We start from the raw sequence: 27,477 nt of genomic DNA, 5'->3' as shown, positions 1-27,477 counted from the left end.
GCTGCCAAGCTATCCCTTTTTTAAAGGGATTTTCCCTTATGCTGAATCGGCTTCCTCGCGAGAAAATGGAAAACTTGGCAGCTATGCTTTAGGCACCTTCCATGTTTCCGTTTCATTGATATTGTAAGCCAGAAGGTTTATAGTTCATGATGGAGGGCATACTTTGCAGGTTCACCCTTTGCATTTCTAGGATGGGATGAGAAAGACCCTTGCCTGAAACCCTGGAAAATTGCTGCCAGACAGTGGAGGCAATACTGAAGTAAATGGACCAGTGGCTTAGCTTAGATTCCTATGTTCTAAAAGTTAGATGAATACAATCACTAACTGATTCACATTAGCAGGTGTCCCCACCCCCATATTATCACTTCTTGCTTCCTTGCGATTCACATCATGCTCATTCCCACTTGAGTTGGTACCACTACTTTTGACCCTTCTGGGATTTCTCAGAGAAGTTTTATGCTGACACTATTGTGTTTTTGCTGCTGGTCTTCATCTCATGTGCACCAGCTGCATGATATTTCTACTGATACTTGTGAGAGTGGCCTCGTTCCTGCAGAACCAGTTCACCATCATTTCCTCAACTTCCTCCTGCACTCCAGATTTGACCTTAGACTGCATCTGTCTGAAGAAAGAGAACTGCCTATTGAAGTCAATCCCTTGAGTCAGAGCTTTTTTTCAACCAAAACTCCCCGGAACTCAATTCTGGCACCTCTCAAATGGGCAACATTGCTCTTCTAAGAGAACGAGGGAGATGTTCATGGTGAGTTCCGGCACCTCTTTTTCTAGAAAAATGGCACTCCTTTTAATCATGACAAGTGACTGAAAACATATTTTGTGTGCCGTGTTTTGCACTTACTTGTGTGATGATAAATGGGTATACTTTTAAAAGAATGCTTAAATTCAGGTTTCATTGGGAGTGAACTCTGTATGTTTTTTGTTCCCACCTTGTTTTATTAGTTGCCCAGAATAATTCAGACATTGAGTTTCCTTAAATATATTGTTGGAATACTGCTGTCACAATAGAAAGAAACCAGCATCAGGTTTAAAAAAGAAGTCATTCCTGTTCAGTTTTTTAATCCTCCAATTTTCTTACCACAATGTATTGCCTTTTATATTTAATCCCATCATTTTAAACTAGTTTGTGATTTAATCCCATCATCTAAAAAACCAGAGAGCACTCCACACTATTTCAGGGGGTAAGTACCTACAGATCTTGATGATATTATGACAACTTAAATGGTTCCTTAAGGGCTCCATCACTCAAAATGGGGATTTTGACTGCAAGTAATCCTATCAGATCTGTACTATTTTAGTTGACAAAACTACAGTAATCCTCTTTACGATTCTTCTATATTTATTAAGTATTTAGCTAGGTTTTTTTAACGTCTGTGTCTTCTAAGAAGTGAAATTAATATACATGTTGCTACCTAAACTGCAGCACACTACAGGAAGCTGATCAACAAAGTAACAAGCATTAGAAGAAGAAAGCACTGACTGATTTATTAAAGGAAAAGGCAGTTTCCTGCAGAAGCTGTCATCCTCGAATCTTCAATTGGTGGGCCATTTCACCCTCAGCAGGGACTCAATGCATAAAGTCTCATCTTTACTCTCTATGCTCAATCAGTATGGCACTTCTGCCTGTACTGCAGTACCAGTTTAGACACCTGTTGAAATGCATGAGGACATGAATTTTTTTCATAACTTTCCAATATCTGACTGTACAATTGCTATTATAAAAAAGCTTTTTGGGCCAGTTCTATTTCACATATTCACAAAAGTAGAGCAAGTGAAGGTTTCTGTCTAGGGTTGCGCTAAGACAGTTGTTCATACATTTCAACTTTGAAAAGGGGTGCTCCCATTCACAGCCTCTTCCAAAAATAGCAAGATGCATTCTAAAAGCAATGTTGACATTTGGAAAGCTTGTCAGCAACTTGTCCATTATTTGTGCAAAGGCAATTTCAGCCAGAGATTACCTGCTTGCCTGCATACATAGGAAAAGTAATCTGTGAATGCATGTTCGAGATCTGATGGGTAGGTGTCTATTAATGCCCTTGTTCTAGAGGCCACTTCACCACTGGACCTATCCACACAAAAACTAAGCTTTTCCTTTAGTGTGGCATCTCTCTCTGCTCTTCTCAATGATAAGCTTGTCCATTACAGAATAGAGGGGCTGTGTGCAGAAATTGTCACTGGAACTCAAATCTGTGTCATTAATATCCATGCCAACTTTTTATTTTTTTAAAAAGGAATCTCAGTTGTTTTACATTGTGTAGTCTCCTGGTAGTTGGATGGTAGGAGTCCTTTTGCCATTATTTGGTTCATGCTTGTTTTTACTATACAAAAGTATTCACAATGTCATGGGATAGCCTCGTTTACTAGCCATTTAGAACAGCTGGAGGAGAAGCAACCGTTGTTTAGATTTCCAAAGGGCCATGCACTGGGCTAAGATAGGGATAAGGTTTCTAAGCACCAATATTTGGGGTGGGGGCAAGACTTGGATTGAGACTTTGGTGGGAAGAAGAAGCCAAATGCAGAACATGAGAAAGAGAAATAGAAGTGGGGGTCTAGTATGCCAAAGAAAAATAGGTCAGGGCAGGGAAGAGAGCTAGGATCAAATGATTTTAAGGGAGATGCCTAGATAGAGATTTGGAGGGAAGAAGGATACAGAATGAAAGAGAGAGTTAAGGTGACCTACTACCCTGATGGGGGATATCTGTCTGTAGATATATTATTATTATTATTATTATTATTATTGTTATTATTATTATTATTATTTATACCCCGCCCATCTGGCTGGGTTTCTCCCGCCACTCTGGGCGGCTTCCAACAAATACCAAAATACATTAAAATATCACAGATTAAAAACTTCCCTAAACAGGCTACATCTCATCTACAGAGAAGGCCTGCACATTGGCATGATTGCATGGCTAGCATTAGGACATAAAGCACACTCAGCTGTTGTTGATTTCTGTCCTCATGAAACAAGCACCTCATGAAAAAATAAAAATTATTACAAAGCTCTGCCCTTTCAAATCTATCTTGGTTGGTTTCTTATTTTTCCAATCTTACATTCAGTTCTCTATATTTCCACATCAGTTTGCAGTTTTTTAAAAGTCCTCATGAGAATTCACTATCATTTTAGTGCTTGCAGTGACACATGTTTATATGCACCTTTGCCTAATATGCCCATTTTCGCAAAGCAATTTTCCCTAATACAGTGCATTTTTGTATGTGACCCTCACTAATGTAATATATGAATTTTTATAAGTGCACTTTACTCAAGTATTTGTGTTTTTGTACATATTACTTGGCTGGAGAACTGGATTCAAAAGTTCGAGAACCATGTTTTGGTTTATGTATTGATTTGAGGAGTTTGATTCATGTAAATTTTAAAATGTGAACTGAATTTAATTTCTCATACATCTGTACCTCATCTCATATTCATACACAGACAGCCTGAGATTTATTCATTTTCTCTTTTTATCTCTAAGCCCCACAAAGTATCTCCTTGTCTTCTAACTTGTTCACAAAGGTAAAGAATCACATGTCTCCTCTCTCACAGACTATGCTGGAAACTGTAACTAGGCATTGAACAGCAGTCTCATAATCTTTGCTTATGGGAAATATACGATGTAAATATTATAGATCTGTCGGGGGTGGCTGTGATTATGAGATGCCCAGGGCCTACTAAGACCTGTCCCTGATCATATATGATGATTATCTTGCCAACATGGCTACAGGAATGAGCTATTGATGAATAAAACTGAAAGGGAACTGAAAGAAAAGGAGGAAGGGGGGGACTGGGGAAGTGCAAAAGAGGAAGTGGTACAGTTAAGGATTCAGAGAGAGAGAAGCAGCATGGGGAAGACAAGTTAAGTGGTGCAAAGCCTTCTGGGATGAGATTTTAGGGTTATCACTCTTCCATCTACTCATGGAGCTTCTTTAACTACTAACTTCAAAATTTGGGACCCCCTCCAAACCGGTGGCAAAGTTTTGCAGTCATTTTGCAGGGTTTTGCAGTGGAAACCCGATGTTTGACAGTGCCCCCAAGCTGAGTGATTGTTACTCATACTGGGGGCAGGGGGGTAACTATCACCCCAAAACCCAACATTGTCCAATTCACTCCAAACATTGGGGTTTTGCTGGAAAACCTTGGAACTGGTTTGGATTGAATCGGACAGTGTTGGGTATTAACTATGAACCCTGGCTTAATGTATCAATTTCTCAGGGGAGGGGGCACTGCAAAACACAGGGGTTTCACTGCAAAACAACTGCAAAACTTTGACACTGGTTTGGAGCAGATGTCAAATTTCAGGGTTCGTAGTTAATAAAGCTCACTCAGGGTACAGCCTTGGCAGGAGTTATTTCCATATGCATTCCCAGCATCCCTTGCTCATCTCAGTTGCTAAGCACAAGAATTGAGCCATCTAAATGTTTCTACTCTGGAATTATATGTCATTAGCTTTTTAAATTCTAATGCCTGCCAAGCATTATTCATAGTTTGGAGCTTCCAGGCAGCTCATATTGCTTGCCCAACAGATTAGTGAAAATGATTAGAAATCTTGAGTGTTTAGATGATCATGTGGATGGTCTTTTGTTGTGGTCATTTGCTTAACAGCAGTCCCAAACCGTTTCTTTCAGCAGAGAATAATTGTGTTGTAATGGATGCCGAACAAGCATTAGACAAAGGAAAGCCTTTGCTCCAAAGAGTCTTTTCTCTTACCAGATTAAAAATGTGGAAGATAACATAAAGGGTGAGTGAGGCTGAATATAAAGCTTAAAGCATATTAACTGGGTAGAAAGAATTTGAAGGTGTAGCTCTAGGTAGGATGTGTTGAAAGCCGGGACCTTCAAAGTGGCTTTCTCTGAAATGTTCCACATGCAGGGCTAGCTAGATAGGCAGAGCTTTATAGTCTCAATATGTGAATGAGATGGTGGGAGGATGGATATGTTAGGCACTGGGGATGTTTTCAAACAAGCCAGTCCAGTACAAAAGGTTTGGGTTCTACTTGAACCAAGGTGGAACCAGATTGTTGGTGGTTAAAACAAAACGTGACAGAGCACCTTTTAAATTGATTGCCGGGGTAAGGCTGAGAGCAGGTGAGAAGCATCCAGTTTGGAAAAATTCCCCCAGGGATGACAGAGGAGTTGTCTATGGTTATTTAGATAGGGGAGGGCTAGAACTAAACAAATGGAAAGTAAAAGGTGACATGATGGAGGTATATAAAAGTACACATGGTGTACAGAAAGTGCACAGGGAGATGGAATAATCCTAGAACTTGAGGCCATTCGAGGAAGCTGAAAGTTGTACGATTCAGCACACATGGAAGTATTTCTTCACATAGTGCATAGTTACACTATGGAATTCGCTCCCACATGATGTAGTGATGCCAGGCAATTTGGATGGTTTTAAAAGAGGGTTCGACAAAGTAACGGAGGGTAAAGCTGTGTGTGGCTTCTAGCCATGATCCTGTTCTACCTCCGCTGTCAGAGAGAGTATTCTGCTGGATATCAGGCATCACATGTGGGGAGAGCACTTTTACTCCTGAGGGTCCTGCTTTCAGGCTTCCCACAGGTATTTGGTTAGCCACTGTGAGGAAAGGATGCTGATCTCGATAGACCTTTGACCTGATCAGAAGAGCTCTTCTTAGATTCTTAGGATTTTTTTATTTTTTATTTTTTTCCTTGGGAGACTTCTGATTTAATATTTGAAGAGAACAATGCCACTGATTTTTCCTTTGTGTTCTTTGAAATATATGGTTTCTAATCCTTAAAGACAGTGGAATTTGTGAAGAGTGTGGCTATATCAGTAGACCTTATCCCATGATTCTCTTGTTTCTGTATTCTAACTTACCAGATAGGAAGCGTGTAAGCAAGCCAATATTGTTTGTGTGATCCATTTCGCAAAGACTGGGTACATTTATTATGCATTGTTTGTGAACATTCATATCACAGGTGTCACCAAGGGATGAAATGCAACATGTGATATGAATGTTCACAAACAATGCCCAATATTGTTTGGTTTATCATCCCATAAGATGATACCTAATGCCAGTCATAGTCCGAGCAGTTCCATTGAAATCAGTGGACTTCTCCTAAGATCCATTTATCTTAATGTGTCTACTTTGAGTATGACTAGTATTGGATATCACCAGTAGAGAGGAAAAGGACACATACCTGTGCACACAAAAGTCCATTGTATCAGTGGAGCTACAGCATTGGATACAGTCCAATTAATGGTTTAGAAAGAGACCTCCCCAATTGCTTGAAAACATTATCTGAACTTATAAGACCCATCAACTGTAGGTAATCATTGATCCAAAGTTATATTCTTAATTCTGCTTTCATGTGCGCCTTTATAAATGGCAGCATGAAGTCTGGAATTACTCAATACAAAGACGCTCGAGAAACATTCTCAATTTCCCAGGAGAAACATTCACCTGTTTTAAGACCACACAGGCAAGTGAAAGTCATTATTAATCCCAGAGTGTGACAAGCCATCAGCTGAGTGTCTGTAATTAAACATACGACATTGCTGTGTTCCTTACAGGGGGCACTTCATTGTCTACAGAGAGTCCAAAAGGGATAATCAGTATGTTTCTGGAGAAATAGTAATAGCGGCCAGTATAAATATATCCCCACCACGTAAGGACAAAAGGATTGCACATTTGTCAACCTACTCTTCCGATTGGGAAAGGGCAGTAGAAATAGATTAGATGGCCTTTTAAAATTCACTTCCATTCCTAACATTCTGGGAAATAGTGTGTGCTATAATACCAAAATAGGGAACAGTTTAACTTTCCAACAGTAGTATGTCTAGTGTGAGGAGTCTGACAATCAAATATACAATTTCTACACTTTAGGAACAAAAGGAATCTTCCCGTGTAATTTAGAAACATGGAATCAAACATTAGGTGATTGGAAGCCAAAGGAGGTTCACAAAGTGGTGGTACTTATCCTGGTTTGTTCGCCTATTTTATCATAGAATCCTTGAGCACACTGGATACAGAGATTGAACTATGTCTGTCATGAGTACTAATAATCGACTGACTGTCCTTGCATTTAGCTTGTACATAAATTATATTAGAATGATATATGTTGACTGCATTCATGTGTAATATCAATCAAAACCTTTATTGGCATCATCCACAAGCATTCAAAAACATTCAAAACAAATAGGCCAGTACATTTGTGTGTAATACTGAACTGTGGTTTGTTACTACAGTCATACCTCGGTTTAAGTACACTTCGGTTTGAGTACTTTCAGTTTAAGTACTCCACGGACCTGTCTGGAATGGATTAATCCACTTTCCATTACTTTCAATGGGAAAGTTCACTTCAGGTTAAGTACAGACTTCCGGAACCAATTGTGTACTTAAACCGAGGTACCACTGTATGTGAATAAGCCTTGGGCCACACAGCCTTCTAAGGTGTTGCTCTGAGAAGTTGCTTCTGTTTTCCAGTAGCCCATGGCTTCTTGTTATGTCCAAACAGGGACAGACTCTGGTTAGTTTTTGTATATTTTGTCCAAACATATGAACTTTAGACTGTAGTTTATGATCCTGGCTTGTTCAGATAAACCATAGTGAAGACTGATCTCTTCCTTGCAGCTGTACAAGAGAGAGGAGGGAGTGGGGAAGCCAGATAGCACACACAAAAGTTTAGCATTACGTGAAGCAGGGCAATAGGTCTAATTCAATGAATATTTAGCTCATGCAATCTAGGATCATAGTATCATAGAATTGTAGAGTTGGAAGAGACCACAAGGGTCATCTTGTTCAACCCCCAGCAATGCAGGAATCTCTTGCCCAATGTTAGGGTTGAACCCACAATCCTGAGCTTAAGGACAGATCTACACTGGTCATCTATAACATTTAAAATGTGTTATTAAAATATGACACTAGGGGGCGCTGTAGAGCAGCGAGCCTTCAGTAATGGAAAATTGCACTGAGAGTTATATTGAGTTATATTTAATGATGTTATTACAGATCAATGTCGATCCAGCCTAAGAGTCTCATGCTCTACTGACTGAGCTGTGTCCTATATAGTATATCTGCAGCAAGGTATCTTTAATCTAGCAGTCCCTACCCTGCCAATCAGGATGCCAAGTACGGTATAAAGCTCCTCTAATTAAAATCAGGGCTGAGCTAACACAGAGAGGGCAGGGTTATTTTGCAAACATTTTGGTCGATCCTTGTGACAAACCCCATCTTCTGATGTAGCTCCACAGTGCCTCCTAGCATGTTTTGGGAGTTAATAGACATCTAATGAAGCAGAACATTGGAAGATTCAGGAGAGATAAAAGAAAGTACTTCCTCATGCAGTGCATAGTTAAACTATGGGACCAGTTCCCACAGGGGGACAGTCATGGCTATCAACTTGGATGACTTAAAGGGGAAATTCATGGAGGGGAAGGTGTTAACCATGGTGGCTGTCCTCTGCCTCCACAGTTGGAGGCAGCAATGCTTCTGAATACCAGTTACTGGAAACCAGAAGAGGGGAGGGGGCTTTAGTGCTCAAAACCTGCTTGGTGGTTTCCCACAGGCAACTGGTTGGTCATTGGCCTGATCTAGCAGCCTCTTTTTATGTTCTTACATTATCCTCTGCAGTTGACCCTGAATGGATAACTTTCCACTGTTGTTGTTGTTTAGTCGTGTCCGACTCTTCGTGACCTCATGGACCAGAGCACACCAGGCACTCCTGTCTTCCACTGCCTCCCACAGTTTGGTCAGACTCATGTTGGTGGCTTCGAGAACACTGTCCAACCATCTCGTCCTCTGTCGTCCCCTTCTCCTTGTGCCCTCAATCTTTCCCAACATCAGGGTCTTTCCCAAGGATTCTTCTCTTCTCATGAGGTGGCCAAAGTATTGGAGCCTCAGCTTCAGGATCTGTCCTTCCAGTGAGCACTCAGGGCTGATTTCCTTCAGAATGGATAGGTTTGATCTTGCAGTCCATGGGACTCTCAAGAGTCTCCTCCAGCACCAACTTTCCACTGTATTGTCCTTAAATGCACATTCTCAAGTTAAGCCCTTTTCTACAATAGCTCAGTAGTCTGAATTGGCCACGCCTTTTGTAATGTAAATTCATAGTCATTAGGTAGGTGCAACTAGTGTGTTGGCTACATGGACCTCTGACATGGAATTTATTTTGCCATTGGACAACACATTGGTAGGACATCACAGGTATGCAGAGCTTCCCTTTTGAGCAGTCTCCCACTGCTCTTGGCTCCGCATTCGTCTCAGGGCATACTGGACATGCTGCATGGCAAGCAGGCCTTTCAATCTGTGGTCTCAAGGTGAACGTCACTTGAGTGCTACTTTGGGAGGTACAGAAGCACCTCGCTTTGGATTGAATGGTCTAACCATGATGCTGCAGTGTGACAGAGCAGCATTCTGATGAGAGAAGAAAAGACACTATCCTGGCTTTTGTGGATGGCTCTGCATCTCAGTAGGTTTCTACTGTTAACTTGGGGGGGGGGGCATATTTGCAGTGTGCAGAACTTTTTTTTTTTTTAAGAGCAACACTGCAGACAACACACTGAATATCTTCCTTTTTCAAGTGTCTGCTTGCACAATACATTGAGATTTAAAATATTCTAACTGGAGAGGTTCCTTACCACAGATGTGGGAGGGAACTTAACCAGCTTCAGGAGACCTTAATTATCTAATTTAATAAGAGGATAATTTATATTCTACAGTGAGTTAAGTTGTGATACTAATTACTTCTACAGTTCCAGTAAAAGATCAGCCTTAGGTACTGAATGCTATAAAATCTACACTTACATTTTTCAAATGTGAAAAGTTAATGAATAATGTACTCTAAAGTGTAGTTACTCTAGACTACAAATTTGTATATTTTGTTTACTGAATAAAAAAAGGTAAGTATTTCATCCGGTACAAGTATTTGACCAGCAGGGGCGATGGTTTGAGCAGGGGGTTTACCTGTTTCTGGGGGTGAATTTCCACAACTACCCCCTTATGTGGAGGAGATGCTGTTCCCCACTGTTTCTCCACTGTCACTTTGTGATTTCTTTTTTTTAAAAAAAATAATTTTTATTGAATTTTTTTACAAACAAGACAAACAAACAAAACATACAATGTGATTTCTAAGTCTGTGTGACAAGGAGCTGGAGATATATGCTGTATGTTCTGTCGTACGAGTTACGGTCTCCCTGTTTTGGAATTTTAAAATGGCGCATGCTGACTTGCACCATATCTGTACAGCTCAGGACACCAATACCTCAAAGATTGCTTCTCCTCACATGAAATAACCTGGACCATGCAGTTGTAAACTGACACTATTTCTGTGTGCATCAAGTTTGGAGCTGATGTAAATGTGCAGTCAATGCAGACACAACCATCAATTGAAGGTGCATATACCAGGAGCATCTCCACCCCCATTGTTCAGCCCAGACTTGGAGGTCCAGCTCCAAGGGCCTTTGGCAGTTCCCTTATTGTGAGTAGTGAAGTTACAGGGAACCAGGCAGAAGGCCTTCTTGGTAGTTGTGCCCTCCCTGTGGAATGCCTTCCCATCAGATGTCTAAAGAGATAAACAATTACATTACTTTTTGCAAACATCTGAAGGCAGCCCTCTTTCAGGAAGCTTTTAATGTTTGATGTTTGGTTGTGTTATTTTATATTCTATTGGAAAGTACCCAGAGTGGCTGGGACAGCCCTGTCAGATGGGTAAGGAACATGAAATAAATTATTTGTATTAGTATTAGATACTGCATAAATGCATTCCTTGCATGCCATCCCTGTGCCATCCATGTCTCCTCCCTGTTTTAATCACACTGTATAATCAAACTGAATATTATTGAATCTGTTATAGTGTATAGCACACTAAAGTCAGAAAGAAATTGCTTTCATTTGCATTCTAGAATAGTAGCTTTATTGGTATGTGGTACCAAATAAAATAAAATCCTCTGAGCATGACTCCAGGGGGCTTAATTCTAAGTAGATCTGCAGAGAACTGGGAATTCTAATCATGCTGAAGATTGAAGCAAGGCCCTCTTTATTCTGGACTGGTTAACCCAGGCCACTTTTGTCTCTGGCTCCAATTGTCCTCAATCCTTCCACTACCTTCATGTGGCCCTCAATACATTATAGAGGGAATACAGCTCTCAACAGAAAAAAGGAGCCCAGCCTTGCTTTGTATAAATAACCTGATTCACAATCACTAAGGAGATGTTGAATTGCCACTCTACACCTTAAACCACAGTATCATTTAATATGGATTAGCTAACTGTTTATCTATTGTGTTAAGTAGTTGAAACTGTCTTTTATTTACCACTCTTCTAAAGCACATGGAAGAGTCCATTATTACAGCCTCCTATTGATTCTTGCCTTTCTTTTGGACTCAAGTGCTCCAATATGGATTGAAAATGACGTCCGTTGAATGTTCAGTGAGAATGCTTTAACCATACTTTGACCAAGGGTTTTTTTTTTTTACTGCAAAACAGTTGTTGAAGCATGTTAAGTGAGCTTGTGGAAACTTAACAGTCAGTTCTGTCACACATATTTGGAGAAAATGCCAAAGGTTTGATCAGGCTCCACAGCAAAAGTTAAAAACTTGTTATCAATGGAATATGAAAACTATTCAGAAAAGGGTCTGTTCTGAAAGCTTGTTTGATTTCATTCTTGCCGTACTGAAATGTTTTTTTTAGATAAAATGTCTGAGCTTTTCATTAGCATATTTTTATCCAGGTAAAGAACAAGCATTCTGCTTAGTATTATCCTGGGGAATCTGATCATTTAAGATACTCTTTTCAATTAGTCACAGTAGTCCCCTTTGGGAATGTGCCTGCCCAGTATCTCCGACCTAAACAGTCCATGGACAGGAAATTGATGAAGGAACTAGAGGACGGCTTTTATAAGGCCAGGATGCTGCTCCTTATGATGAGCTCTGTGATGGTACCTCTGAGGAATATGCTTAAGAGCAAGAGACTAACAGCAACTTTGTTTTTCCTCTCATGTGACATCATAGCATGCCAAAATAGATTGGATATTGGAACGGTATTGCTACCCTGCTTCCATTTTTATATGAGGAATGGCTGTTATGTGGCCCTGCAGAAGTTGCTGGGCTACAGCTCCCCTCCTCCCTAATTATTGGTCATGCTGGTGGAGACCAAACAGCATAGGGCCACAGGTTGCCATCCCTGTTTTATACCCTGGTCTGGCTCCCTGGCAGTTAAAGAGTTTAGTAAGGAGCAGGTATGTTGGCAAATGCGTACAGCATAGCGCACTCTTAATAATTCTAGGTTCCTTATTATGGAAGCCATATTAACTTTCTACAAAACGGATGGCATAGTCAGATGTTGCTGCCTTTGCCTTCACCATTTATAACCAGAGATGCACAATAAGAAAGAACGGTGTTAATAGAATTCTAGGTATACATTCTCTGAATTAAGTGATAGTTCTAAGTGTCAATGTTTTTCTTTTGTAGGGAAGTTGATCAGGATTCTGATGGCCATATTAGCTTCAAAGACTTTGAATCGGCAATGAACTATGGACAGGATAATTTGTCAGCGCTTCCTCTCATCTAATGAAAGCAGCCAAAGAAAAAATACTCCATAGCCAAGGCTTTCTAAAATCTACAAAACACTTTCCTTCAGAATCTTTTTTAAACAAATCAAGGTAGATATGATGCCACAAACAAGCTGCCTTTTGAACCTTCCATGGAATGTATTGTGTCTTTAAACATATATTCTGTCTTTAAACATATATTCTGTCTTTCCAATAAATTCCTTTTTGACTTCTGCTTCCTTTACATTTGCTGATTTTCCTCTTCATGAATATTGTTAATATGAGCAAAGCCAACTGATATGGCTGATTTGTTTGGAAGTGAAAGGGGGCAGTTTTTTTATACTGTGAATGAATCTATAACAGGGGTGCACAAGCTGCAGCCCTCCAGATGTTTCTGGACTACAACTCACATCAGCTCCAGCCAGCCTAGCCAGTGATCAGGGATGATAGGAGTTTTTAGTCCAGAACTATCTGGAGGACCGCAGGTTGTGCACCCCTGATATAGAATAACCACATGCAACTCAAGAAGGGGGTCTGTGGAATTATCTGTTCAGATTTTTAATTATTATACATAAATGTACATCTGTTTTCAAGCATTTTCAAAGTGGTTTACAGAAAAAAACACATAATACGAGCACATAATCTGTAGTCTGGGGTTTGGCAGGTTTGTCCAAAAAAATATACTTGTGAGGCCCTTTGTGTGCCACCTTTCATTTCAACAAGCTTTTTAGGTAGCAATCCTGTGCACCCATACAGGGGAGTAAGTTCTGATGAAATCAGAAGCCCTTGCTTCCAAATACACATGTGTAAGATTGCTGCTGCTTCTTTGGCCATCACTCATAGCCGAATAAAATTGTATTCCTTGAACAGTTTTAACAGTGAGTCTGTAAGTGACTGTGGAGGCAAATCTGGATCCACACATCCTTCCACAATGGGGACATAGGGTTCTGGGCGAGAGTTGATCATGGGGAAGGTTTGCCAAGCGTGCCTTCCTCTTAGCGCATTTCTCCCTTTCGTCCTGAGTTCGAGCATCTTCAAAACCCACAACACCTTTGGTAAAGGCTGTTCTCCAATTGGAGCGCTCGCAGGCCAGTTGTCGGTGTTATACTACATTTTTTTAGATTTGCCTTGAGAGAGTCTTTGAACCTTTTTCCGTTTTTAAGTTCGGAATAGAGTAGTTGGAAGTAGTTGCTTTGGAATATGATAATCAGGCACCCAAACAACATGACCAGTCTAACGAAGTTGATGTTCGACACTGGTGATCTTTGCTTCTTCCAGTACACTGACATTAGTTTGCCTGTCTTCCCAAGTGATGTGTAAAAATTTTCTGTGATGAAATCTTTCGAGGAGTTGGAGATGGCTTTTATAAGTGGTCCATGTTTCACAAGCATATAGTAAGGTTGGTAGTACAATAGCTTTGTAAACAAGCATTTTGGTTTCCTTGCGAATGTCCGGTCCTCAAACACTCTGCATTTCATTTGGGAGAAAGCTGCACTGCTAGGCTTGCAAATAAACCTGAGTGGTGGGTTAAAGAGACTCACTCATCCAATGACATTCCTAGAGCTTCACAGCGGATGTAAACCTGGGTTTCCCACATTCAGACCCATACATTAGGCAAAAGATTGCACTTGTTTTTATCATCATCTGCCATAATAATACATAGCATAAGTCCAGCACAACTTCAGTTCCTTGTTTTGAAGCCCAAACTCATCCGCTGGGCTGGCATGGCAGCAGCTGTTGGTGCTGGTATGTTTGCCCTTGACCCTTGCCCTTGGTCGCAGCATAATGGCTCCATGAATGGGTTGCTGCACAAGCAAATCAGTGCAACCTTCATAGCTTTCCTGGAATTAAGGGAACAGCTAGCTGCATGAACCAAACTGCTCTAGGTTAGCTTTCCCCAGTTGGGTACTCTCCTGATGCTTTGAACTACAACTCCCATGTTGGCTGAGGCTGATGTGACTTGTAATGCAAACCATCTGCACGGCACCAATACTGTATTGCCTTAGCCCAGCTAAATATAATGTTTAAGGATGGCCTGCTAGATAGAACCCTATTCCATTATTCACTGGTTCCTTTGTCAATTTCTGATAGTATTTTGTTCTCTGACATTCTGGAATGGTATCAAAGAAAGTCACACCTCTTGTCATTTACTTTAACATTGGAGGGGAAATTGTGTCCAATCATCCATAGACAAACGTGGACAACCCCCGCATGCCGTTGTATATCGTACCGGTAGTTGCCAGGTTCATCTTTGTTGCATGTTTGGAGGTGTCAAGTGTGAAGAGGACACACATGCTCCCACCAGCAAACATGCCTGCAGCTGGAGAGAGCAAATCAGCTCTTGGCTGAGAGAGTTTGGCAGAAGAACGACATTGTTTGCTGTAACTGTATTCTGTGTAGTATTGTCTTGACAGACAGTTCAAGCAAAACTTCACAGTTCTTTACTCATAAATGAGATGTGAAGTTTGACACCAAATGAAGATATCCAAAGAAGAACGAGGACATTAAAGATTCAGCACTTGTCAGAAGGCCTCCATAGTTAAACAAGAATTGCTATGACATTGCACTGTTGCACTTCAGAGCAACTCAGATTTCTGAAGATTATTGTTATCTCTGGATCTGAATGACATCACTTCTCATTGAAATGGCAATCTGCCATCTCTCACTTGAGTGACTTGGTTTATACTATTTCTCTTACAGTATGGCTTCAGATGGAGGTCTTCAAACTGTAACTTACAGCTACCACTACTATTATTATTTTTTACTTTTCAGCACATGGAAAGGTCTCAGTACACATAACGAGAAATATTACAGATAAAAAACTGAGGAAAAAGTTTCTTTGCATCATCCTTCAGCCCCACAAGAACAGCAGACCCATCAGAAAAGCAAACACCAAATCCAGACATTTGAAAGCTAGCTTCTTTTCAACTCTCTTCTGTGGTTAGGCTGGCCCTCAAGTGCAAGAAGAGTTGCTGTCTATCTGAATAGTGTTGTTGTTGTTGTTGTTGTTGTTGTTGGCCTCAGTGATCTGTCTACAGTGGTATTAGTAGTAACCTAACTCAGAGATTGATTGTAGGACTAAACAGAATATGGGCCCCTGAAATTAATTTGTTTGATAGCTGGTAGAAATCCCCAGGTTCAATCCCTGCCATTTCCAGGTAGGGCTGGGAGAGAATCCCGCTGGAAACTCTGGCCAGTGGCTACCAGTCAAGTGTAGACAATACTGAGCTTGATGCACGAATGGTCCGACTTGGTGAACGGCAGCTTCCTATGTTCCCTACATGTATTCCCCCCCTCCAAAATGGAAATGGCAGTAGCTAGAAACACATTGCTTATTTGCTGAGTTTTATTTTAGGCAAATTAACATGCTAGCACAAATGTAATTGGGCTTATTTTTAAAATCCTCCTGATGATGCTTTGGTTTGCCTTGTGGGATCGCAGATAGAAAACTAGCATCTGGTGTTTGAGGCTGCTGGGGATTTGCACCATATTATGTGTAATAGCTCCACTGTAAATAAACAAAATGAATAATTAAATGAGTATTAAGGTGGCCCGAGTGATAACATTTTAAAAGCATTCTTTGCAGAGGATCGGATGTTAAGTTTTGTACCACAGGGGATGCATTCCTAGTTAGATTTTGCTAAGGGGTCCCCTTTACCTTTCTGGACATGAAGCAAGGTGAATGTCCATGCAGAAATAAAAAAGGTACACTAATCAGAGTATTCAGCCTTCTAGTGCCTAGGAGAATTGTCTTTTGCAGTCAGAAAAATAAAGTACCTCTCCGTGGAATATGCAACAGAATAGATTTTGTATGTTATGTTGGCTAAACCCAAATCAGTAACTGTGTATGTTATGGAAATTCCAATTTTGGTGTTTTACAGCTATTATTTAGGAAAAGTGGTGTTTGTTCTTCTTATTGATAAAAATGTAATAAAAAATATTTAAGAGAGGCGGGAGAATAGTCTGTGCAAGGAGACAAAATTGTATATTAAAACTATATGTCTCATTAATGTTAACTAACTGTCCGAACATTATATATAGATTGTACTTTCTTGGGCTCCTTGATCACTGCAGATGGTGACAGCAGTCACAAAATTAAAAGACGCCTGCTTCTTGGGAGAAAAGCTATGACAAACCTAGACAGCATCTTAAAAAAGCAGAGACATCACCTTGCCCACAAAGGTCCGTATAGTTAAAGCTATGGTTTTCCCAGTAGTGATGTGTGGAAGTGAGAGCTGGACCATAAAGAAGGCTGATCGCCGAAGAATTGATGCTTTTGAATTATGGTGATGGAGGAGACTCTTGAGAGTCCCATGGACTGCAAGAAGATCAAACCTATCCATTCTTAAGGAAATCAGCCCTGAGTGCTCACTGGAAGGACAGATCCTGAAGCTGAGGCTCCAATACTCTGGCCACCTCATGGGAAGAGAAGACTCCCTGGAAAAGACCCTGATGTTGGGAAAGATTGAGGGCACTAGGAGAAGGGGACGACAGAGGATGAGATGGTTGGACAGTGTTCTTGAAGCTACGAACATGAATTTGACCAAACTGCGGGAGGCAGTGGAAGACGGGAGTGCCTGGCGTGCTATGGTCCATGGGGTCATGAAGAGTCGGACACAACTAAACGACTAAACAACAACACTCTCTCTCTCTCTCTCTCTCTCTCTCTCTCTCTATATATATATATATAGTTGCATTTGTATACCACTCAAGGCTTCCCAGACAATTTTGTTACCGAGGAGGGATTTGAACACAAATCACCTTGACTCGTGCACAGCTGTCTCACCACTTCTTCCACACTGTCTCTCACAAAATGCGTGTGAATTGCCTCTGATAGAATTCAGGAAGCCAGCAACTCATTTATAAGAAGCAAAGGCTTAGGATTGAAGCCAGCCTGAAAGCTTAGGCTTTGTGCTAGCATCTCTACCAATGCCGCATGTAGAGGAGACTGTGTTTACTTGGTGATGTAAAGGTACTCTGGACATGCTCAGAAGCACCGTGTTCTTCCTAGCCTTTGGTACAACCCTCTGGTCACCATGCCCTCAGGTAGAAATTCTATGCATACTCACCAAGACTTACGGAACTCAACAGGGCTTGCAGCATCAGAATAGGTTTGCACTATATTACTGAAATAATTATATATCCTTTCCCTTGTTTACCCCCGCTGCCACTTTCCTTCCTTTCTCCTGTTATTTAATCCCCCATAAGGATAAGTGGCATATCTGGTTCCACTAGTATATTGAGGCAGTGAAGCTTCTTCCAAATATAGCCTCTCACCTGGTTACCTTAAGTATAGGATTGCATCCTAAAAACACATCATAATATATGCAATACATTTATTCATCTCAGTTGTGAAAGAATGAGTGTAGGGACCCCTCCAAAATATCACCTTCACATGCAGCTAATTCTGTCTTTTAAATGATGGTGATAGAATATTCAGAAGGGGGAGGAGCAATAATAGATCCCTCCCCTATCTATTATTAGAAATGTTTAAATCCCCTGCTAAACTTTTAAAAGCCAGGTTTTCTGCCTCCTGTAATTCCTTCATTCTCTTTGGCAATAGGACCACCAGTCTTTAGATATCCTGCTACACAAAATGTGACTTGCCCATTGTTAATCTTCTGGCAAGGACAAAGTATTTTTAGAGCTGTCATTTGCAAAACGGCACCGGAGCTTTATTTGTCTTCTGATTAAAAGAGGTTTTAGTTTGGATCCGTTAACTTGCATGATGTGCTTACCAAGTTGCATGCTCCAGTTCGGTATCATAATGAAGCAGATTCTTGGGGGGATAATCATAATGCTAATTTGAATTGATTCTTTGGAGATTTGGGTTTAGAGATATGCCATGAAATCGGTCGATTAGCATGGAAAAAATAGAACCAAGTGTTATTCTTGGATTTCTCAATGGACTCAAACGCTGCTGAGGACCTTTTGAGATGCCGTATCTCAAAAGAAAAGAAAAAAGAAAAGAGAAAAGTAAAGGAGGGAAGGGGGGGAAAGAGCTACCGGTAAGTCCACAAAAATTCATTTAGGACTTAATTTTCAGCCAGAACATCCTAGGTCACAAAGAGTCTTGTAACTGTCTTAGGGTTGAGCTAAACAAACTTCAGCATGTAATTTCTTAAAAGAGTTTTGGGACATATCCTTTGACCTACAATCCTGCCCCCTAATTTCCAATATACAGTGTTGATATATGAGGCTGTCGCTCACACACTGCTATAGAAATGCATTTCTACAACAGGTGCACATATGTGACACTGTATATTAGTCTGTCCTGCTCTGCTGCCTGTCAGCTGTGATCCCATTAGGAAAGGTTACTGCCAGCAGCGATGGCCAACACGATGCCCCCCAGATAATATTGGACTCCAACCCCAATCAGCATTGGCCAGTAAGAACAAAGGAGACCTGCTGGGTCAGACCAAAAGCCAGAGGCCAACAGTAGGTGGAACAAGAGCCAGTCACGGGCAGAACCAACTAAGTCTACTTTTGTCTCCATCCTCCTTCCTGCTGCGTTGTACAAGTGCGTAACCTCCAAGTATCCATCTTTTCCAGGGACACTCCCAGAATTACAAAGCCATCCCAGCTTCTGATTTGATCCCAGAATGTCCCTATTTCCCCCGCCAGTGCCAATACCACCAAGCTCAGGCAGAAGGATGAGCTGGCACTTGCCCTGAGCTGCAGTGGCGGCAGTGGCAACTGAGAGGGAGCATCTCGTTGCCTTTCCATCGCCGCCGCCAGCCTCCTCCCTTGGGTAGCTCATAGCAGCTGCTGGAGAGCGGGCAAGGAAGAGGAGAAAAAAATATTCCCTCTTCTCAGTGTATGCATTTGTTGGGATACTTAGACATGCAATTCTTCTTGTTCAATTCAATTATTTCTTTTTTGCTATCTGCCCATTGAACGCATTCTCAACTTCAGAATTTCTCAGGAACAATAGTGGAGAGCCTTGATGGTTCAGTTTCCCATCCCATAAATTATGGAAGGGAAATGCATTAATCCTTTAAGTCCATGCATTCCAAACCTAACAGTAACGGAAGCTGAGAAAGTTAGGTGGGGCTGCAGTTTGACATTATGACAGCTTGCCTTTCACAATTGCTTTAGAAACTGCTTCTGATTCTTAGGAAAGGGCAGGGTATCCAAACTGACGTCGCTTCCTCATGTTAGGTCAACTTAACTTTAAAGAACAGCTGCTTCCCAACGTATATCAAGAACAGAAATATGTATCCCCCATTTGTTTTCCTCATTTGTTTCCATGGAGCTGGAACTCGCCAGAACTCAGTCCCGGCACCTCTCAGGTGGGCACCATTGCCATCCTAAGAGAACAAGAGAGGTGTTCATGGTGAGTTCCGGGATCTCATTTTCTAGAAAAACAGCATTGGGGTTTCAGTAGCTACTAGCCACTCTACTGTACCTCCAGCGTAAAGGCAGAATGCCTCTGAAGACCAGTTAAATAAATAAATAAACCTTATTGTGCAGTGAAATTAAATGAGCCCCCCACCCCCATACACTCAGTCTTGTTCACACTCTGTGTGCTTGTCAGAAGTCAATTGCACCACTATTGTTTTCCCATTCAGCAGCCCAACAGCCCACGGATAAAAACTGTTCTTTAACCTGTTGGTGCGGCTGACTATACTTCTGTATCTCCTGCCTGAAGGTAGGAGATTAAAGAGGTGCTGGCCAGGGTGTGAGTCGTCCCTGAGAATTTTCCTCGCTCTCCTGAGGCAGCAGTCTCCTGCGATGTCATCTAGCAAACTCAGGGGACAGTCCATGATATTGTGTGCTGTATTCACCACCCTCCTGTCCGTGGCTGTCAAACCAGCGTACCACACTGTAATACAGTATGAAAGGACACTTTCTATTGTGGACCGGTAGAAAGAGATCATCAATTTTTGTTTGACATTGTTCTTACGCAAGACCCATCAGCAGTACAGGCCACCACCAGTTATCTCCTAGGAGCAGACTGAACCAGTACCTAGGTCTATTGGCCATAGTTTTCCCTACTATGGCGAGATGTATTATATTTCTATTTAAATCATAGATGTTTGCAAATCTGAGTCCTCACTTTTGCGATGTGCAAGTTGCCACCTTAATTTGTAGACTGAGTCACATGCATTGGGCAGGGGAGTTATGTCATGTTTAACTACATCTGTGCAGTGGTCCTATATTTAGGGTGCACTGTGGTCAGGAGTGCAATTTCTTTGAACTCAGTAAACATGTTTAGGACCATGCTTAATTAATTGCTCTTGGGGAAAGTACAGGGGCAGGGTTCTGAAGGAAGGAGAACACTCAGTTTGCTATCTGATCTCTGTCCATGGAATCACAGAGTCAGAAGGGTCTTGGTGACCCTTCTAGTCCAAATCCCTGCTTGATGCATTAAAGGCAGAGCTAGAACCTCCCTAATAGATGGCTGCAAGGTCTGCTTGAAGACCACCAGTGAGGGAGAGCCCACCACCTCCCTGGGTAATTGGCTTCATTGCCCAAGTGCTCTTACCATAAAGAAATGTATTCTAATGTTCTGCTGAAATCTACCCTCCTGTAACTAGGGCCCACACATTCAATGGAAATTTTAAGCACATTTATGCCACTCGTGGCTCTCCCCCCTCCCACCCAAGAATTCTGGGAGCTGTAGTTTACTAAGGGTCCTGGGAGTAGTTAAGAGACTCCTATTTCTCACCCTGAGCTACGGTTTCCAGGGAAGCAGGATTGATTATTAAACCACTCTGGGAATTGTAGCTCTGGGAGGGCATTGGGGTCTCCTAACAACTCTCAGTACCATTAACAAACTACAACTCCCAAGATTTTACTGTTATTATTGGTATACAGTCGTACCTCAGTTTACGAACCGCTCGGGTTGCGAACAGTTCGGGTTACGAACTCCGCACCCCCGGAAGTGTTTTCGGCGTGTGCGCTTTGCGCATGCGCAAATCGAAAAAACCGCGCTTTGCGCATGCGCAGAAGTGGCGCTCGGTTTGCGACCTTTTCGGGTTACAAACTGCGACCCGGAACGGATCGCGTTCGTAACCCGAGGTACTACTGTAATAGCGCTTTTATCATGTTTTTAATATTCTGTTGGGAGCCGCCCAGAGTGGCTGGGGAAACCCAGTCAGATAGGCGGGGTATAAATAATAAATTATTATTATATTATTACTAGTAAGTGCATGCTATGGCTTTATGCTCATTTAAACTTTGCTTTGCCTTCTGGAACAGTAAAGAACAGTAAAGAACAAATGTTCTCAGAGTGAAACGGAAGAAGAAGAAGAAGAAGAAGAAGAAGAAGAAGAAGAAGAAGAAGAAGAAGAAGAAGAAGAAGAAGAAGAAGAAGAAGAAGAATATTTGTATCCTACCCTGCTCTAGCGAGCTAAGGTAACACATATTGGGATATTTAGTTTGGTCCTCCTAACAACCAGCAAATGAGCAAATCAGGCAGAGAAAGAAAGTGAGTGATTTGCCCAAGACCACCCAGTGAACCTCTTGGCTGTGCAAGGATTTGGCCCAAGTCCAGCATTCTCTTTAACATTTGCTAATTCACATTACAAACAGAAGGTCCCACGTACCCTGCTATTATATGTGTACCCTCCAAATACACACAGTGAGGCCAGACTGGTCGAAGATGTCTGACAGGCAGTATCTGTTAGAGTTGCAAACAATCTCTAACAAAGCCCTTTCCAGCTTGTCGTTTGCAAGAGATCTTTTGTATACTTTTGACCAGCTTTCATGCGCACCTGCTACCTGTGCTCCTGCAGCGTTTTATTGGCACATGTTGAAAACAGCGGCTCGCACAGTCAAGTGCATGTCACTTCGCCTCTTTGCCTCCGCCGCTTTGCTCTGTTCTTCGGAGCCATTGCGGGAAGGCAGAATATCACTCAGCGCGTTTTAATCTGCAGGAAAGGGCTGCCTATAGATGACGTTTTGAAAAGCGCACAGAGCATTGCTTAAGTAAGAAAAGGAAAATGCGGATATTGTTGAATCAAAACTATTGGGGCCAAGCCTCGTTCTTTAGGAGGGAACCGAAAAGTATTTCTATAGAAAAATTATCACTGAAAAGTCAGTGACAAAGACCTGGTACAAACAAATGGGCTTGACCCTCCCCTCTCTGACACAGCTTTGATGTGGAGTATAACTCTCTTTGGCTTTGGCCAGTATAGCCGTTCTCGGTGGGTGTGATTGGATTTGTAGAGCAAAACATCTGGAGGGCACCAAGTTGGAGAAGGCTGCCAGAGGGCACAAGAACCTCTTCCAACTGACCTCCTTATTTAGTTAGCTACTTTAGAACACTTGTATCCCATCTTCCTTGCTTTGAAGGCATCCAAAGCAGCGTACAAGATATACAATTTTTAAAAACCACCTTTTATCTATGTGCAAGGTTGCGTGTACAGTCTTAAGGTTGCCATATTTTGAAGAGCAAAAAGGAGGACTTCCACTTTTGACCATGGATCGCTATGATGACTCATTTTACGTACCCATGAAAAAGAGGGCATATGGCAGCCCTAAGAACAGAAGGCATGTATGCAACCCTCCCCCTCCACTTGGGCTGTGTACACATCAGGCCTTTAAAGCACATTTCCGTCCCACCTGCCATTCTGGGAACTACAGCTGACAGGGCCCTCAACAAACTATAGTTCCCAGTACTGGGTGGGAATGTGCTTTAAAGGTCTGGTGCGCTTGCACCCTTGGTCAAGTTACGCTGAGCTCTGACCACAGCAGCACTTTTTCCAGCTGCCTTGTTCCTGGATATTGCTGCCAGCTATGCTCGTGATCGTCCAGTTTGACACAGTTTTTCGTGGTCAGGGTAGGGAACCTCTGCAGAAATTTCACCAAGTGTAAGTCATCAGGCAAGCTACGCCTGCTGAAATTCCCTCTATTAAAGGTGCAGGAGCACTGTATGGTTGTAGCTCATTGGCAGAGAATCTGCCTTGCATGCAGAAAGTCCCAGGCTCAGTCCTCAACATCTCCAAGCAGGTCTGGGAAAGAGCTTTACCTGAAATGCTGGATGGCCACTTCCGGTCAGTGTAGACCAGGGGTGGCCAACTCCCAAGAGACTGCGATCTACTCACAGAGTTAAAAACTGGCAGTGATCTACCCCCTTTTGGGGGGTTCAGGTCAAAGTTGTTGAGCTCTTTTAGGAAGGAAGAAGGTCCATTTTGAGGGAGTTCGGGTCAAAGTTGTTGAGTTTGTTTTTTTAGGGAACCCACAGTTGTTCAGCTTCTTTGGAGGGAGCCAATGATCTACCAGTGATCTACCGCAGACGTCCAGTGATCTACCGGTAGATCACGATCTACCTGTTGGACATGCCTGGTGTAGACCATTCTGAGCTAGATGAGCAAATGTTGTGACACAGTATAAGGCAGCTTCCTGATTCCTGTCAGTATTTTTACCTGGCCATCCTAGACTAGGGGGAATGTGATTGGGATATTTATTTTACTCCCTTTTCTTGAAAAAAAAAAGTATATATCAAGGGGTGTGCAATACATTATGAGAGGCTTGCAATGTTTAGCACATCAAAATTGGTAAAGTTCTGTGTTTTCACAATCAGCGGTATAACAACCTACTAACACTCTGACTTTATGACAAGCTCCTCCATTATGGTAGAGTTACAGATCCTTCCTTTTCTACTTGCCAAAACATGAGCGAGTGTCACTGCTGGGTTCTATTGAGGAGAATTGTTTTGGCTGAAATATGACAATCACAGATGGTACCACAAGATGCAAGCTTCCCTTCCCTTTTCATCTGAACAATAAACACAGGGTCTCCCGATGGTGTGTTCAGGAAAGAATAGGAGATTCAGCTGACATTATATCAACAGGAGCAACATGCCTTGAGGGGGATCGCTTTTGTTTCATCCTCTTCAGCCACCTCCAAGTGAGTTAAAACTCCTGCCCAGTCTTTCTCCGTAACATATTGCTCCACATTCCCTACGGAGTAGTCAAAACTTCCAGGGCTGTTTTATACGCAGTCTGGTCCTCTTGAGTGTTGAAGGGCAAGGTTTTTGTAAAATCTGTTTGTTTACAACAGCCTTTCCCAAACTGGTGCCCTCCAGAAATGTTGGCCATCATCTGTGAGCTGGCTGGGGCTCACAAATGCTGTAGTTCAACAGCATTTTGGAAGTACTGGGTTGGGGAAGGCTGGTTTATAATATACAGGTAGCACAGGTTAGGGAACGAGGAAGCACCCAGTCAGTCAGTGATAGTCTGGAAAAGGCTAAGTTGGGGACTTGTGGTTGTTGTACACTAGAACAGGCATAGGCAAACTCAGCCCTCCAGATGTTTTGGGACTACAACTCCCATCATCCCTAGCTAACAGGACCAGTGGTCAGGGATGATGGGAATTGTAGTCTCAAAAACCTGGGGGGGGGGGCGGCGAGTTTGCCTATGCCTGCACTAGAAGCTACTTTACCTCAGTATTAGGTGAACTTTTTGTGTAGTAGTTGTGCAGGAATCTCAACTAAAGCATTCATGTCAGGTGGCCATCCCCCCCCCTCCTCCTGCACCCCTGAAGCACATTGCCAGAAGTAGGTACTGTAGCAGGCTATATTCACACACACCACCAACACCACTTCTGTAAAGCTGTATTGCCCTAGCCATTCTTTCAAGCATTGTCTTTTAGTAGTGAACTCTTGGGCATCCGGCACAATATGACAAAATTGCTTTACATTCCCCTGGGAGAAGGGAGACACACTTCTACTCTCAGCATTGCTGCTGGTGTCCCAGTAGGAAGATGTTAGCCAGAAACCCTTATCAACTGGAGAAAGAGCAAAGGAAAGGGGTAAATTCACCTCCATGAACACACTTTAAATGCCTAGATTAATGAAGCTAACGTACTGAGACTAGTGTAACTCCTCCTATAGCTATCATCTAGAAGGACCCCCAGTCACCCAGGCCTTGGTGACAACAGCTAACCCACCAGCTTGCAGGCTTCCCACAGGTATCTAGTTTGGCCACCGGCCTGATGGTTCCTATGATCTCCCAATGTTCTTAACCTTATCAGAAAGGAAAGCTTCATAACATACCCATAATTTGGGTAGGTTGTTACGATACAAATTTACCTGGTAGGGTGGTCACTTACACATCACCCAAAAAAGAGGAAATGGACCACTAAGGGAGCAAGATTTGAATAACATTTGCCTATATGTTGTTGTTGGAGTTTTTTTTTTTAAGTATTGATGCAAGTTTAGAGATCATTGCTTTAATTTCAGTGGCAATACAGTGCATCTCACCATAGTGGGGGAAGACTGTGAGCAGCTGACTTATGTGCCTGCTCAGCCTTGCTATTCAGGTGCAATCTGTTGGTGGGCATCTTCAAGGCTTCTGCTGCTCTCCCTTCTTGTGTTTCCCCGACAAACTGCCCTTCCCAGCAGAGGATATGTCCTTTGACAGCCCTTCAAACAGAACCCTCCTCACCCTGGGAGTGTGCAGAACCCCTTAGCGTCTCTGTGAAACCATTTGCAATGTGTTCAGGGGTTTTTTTAATATAAAAAGAAAAGGAGAAAGAAAAAAGGGAAGGGCTTCTTTTCATTTATGTCAGGGGAAGCAAGTTTCAACAGATATTTTTAAACAAAATTAATAGTGCCTCTTTCATAGATGTGTGGCACAGAACTGTAAAAGCCAACCTAGTTATTAAGTATGCTCAAACGGCAGTCTTCAATCCCCCAGAAGCCTGATTCACGTAGGTGTTTATTTGGGTTGCTACAGTCTGTTCTCTCTGCAGAAGGGGGGTGGGTGCTGAAGCTAGGTGAGCTGCATCTGTTCCTTCTTGGCATCCTGGCAACACAATTTCTCCTGCAGAGGCAATCTGAATCTCTCTCTTCTCTCTCTCCCTCCTCTTTCCTGTGCAGAGAGACTAAAGAAAAACAAAACAAAGAGACCTGGTGATGACAGGCTGATTGTGGCTGCCAAGGATCTTAGAATTTGTGCTCCAGAGAAGCGTCTTTTAATGATCTGAATATACCCAGCCAAGTTTTGTTTGAAACCCAACAAAGCGCAACAATAACCCGCTAGGTGCTGGAGCTCCTGAATCAGACCTTCTTTCTTCCTCAAGTTAAAGGGTTTCCTTTAGAGCTTGGTTGGCATCGCACTTGCATCAAAGGGAACCGTCCTTAAGTGTTTGCTCCCCAAGTCTCCCTCTTCAAAGCGGTAGCTAATTGAGGGACATCAATGGGAGCGAAGCAGCCATTGTTGCAAGGGCCACCAGTCACACTCGTAAAGAGATGCTTCATTGAAGTGCAGATATCACACCTGCGTAAGAAAACCGGCGCATGATCCTGTGAATCGGCCTTGAGCATTAGCCGGGTCACAGCCTTTCCTGCCACAATATGGGCTGTGTACACACTATACAAAGAGTTGTGGGAACGGTAGTTTGTGAAGGGTGCTAAGAATTATGGCAATGTGTAAACAACAATTCCCAGGATTCTTTGAGGGGAGAATGTTTGAAATGTGTATTGTGTACAAACATCCATTGTCTGATCTCAGGTGCTCTGCAGGCAACCACGAAGGGAGTTGGCAAGAAGATGAGAGTATCGCTTCTTGGCACAGGACATGGGACCCTGGTGAGGAGAAGGTTCCTTTCAGTTTCTTGAGAATGGACTGTCTGAAGTGCCACATGGTTATTTTGCTTGATCAGCTCCACTTTTTCTGCTAGTTGGATGTGGGCGAGATACCTTATTGCTAGCTATCTTACAGGGTACACACAGTATTGCTGTGCCAATCAAACTCTTTCACACAAACACTTGTACATAAAAAAATGAATGTCCTCTGTCCATGTCACTGGATGACTCACTAGTCTCTACTCAAAGCATATTTATCTAGGAGAAGGCGAAAGATATATCTCTGTGGGCAGAGCAATCCCAAGGCATTTGCAAGGCCTCCCTCCTGCCCTGCCTTTCCTCCCTGACACACCATCACAGGTGGGCATTTAGCTTCTATTTTATATTTTTATTAAAAGATTTCTTAGTTTACAAAAA

General features: G+C 42.2%; 1 protein-coding gene and 1 long non-coding RNA gene across 7 annotated transcripts in view; both read left to right on the top strand.

Moving 5' to 3' along the window:
- The window catches only part of EFCAB11 (EF-hand calcium binding domain 11), a 54,965-nt gene extending 42,197 nt beyond the window's left edge, over nucleotides 1–12,768 (top strand). For 3 of the 5 annotated variants that reach the window (XM_088655160.1, XM_088655157.1, XM_035101916.3), the window contains one exon: nucleotides 12,445–12,768. In XM_088655160.1, the coding sequence (XP_088511286.1) occupies nucleotides 12,445–12,544 (100 nt within the window). In that variant the 3' untranslated portion in view covers nucleotides 12,545–12,768. Of the gene's footprint in view, nucleotides 1–599; nucleotides 761–12,444 lie in introns of all 5 variants that reach the window. The other 2 variants (XM_088655141.1, XM_088655138.1) reach the window with 1 other exon arrangement.
- Nucleotides 12,769–19,867: 7,099 nt separating this feature from the next.
- LOC148687710 (uncharacterized) lies at nucleotides 19,868–27,477 on the top strand. 2 transcript variants are annotated; one of them, XR_015946565.1, is made up of 3 exons: nucleotides 19,868–21,884; nucleotides 24,266–24,380; nucleotides 26,353–27,477. It is a non-coding gene; the product is annotated as an uncharacterized LOC148687710 (long non-coding RNA). The 2 variants fall into 2 exon arrangements; XR_015946566.1 differs by lacking the exon at nucleotides 24,266–24,380.

Source organism: Zootoca vivipara, chromosome 1 (assembly GCF_965207765.1).
Source record: "Zootoca vivipara chromosome 1, rZooViv2.hap1.1, whole genome shotgun sequence".
Taxonomy (NCBI): Eukaryota; Metazoa; Chordata; class Lepidosauria; order Squamata; family Lacertidae; genus Zootoca; species Zootoca vivipara.
The sequence above is the reverse complement of the archived record's forward strand: the minus strand, read 5'-3'. Positions and strand labels throughout refer to the sequence as shown.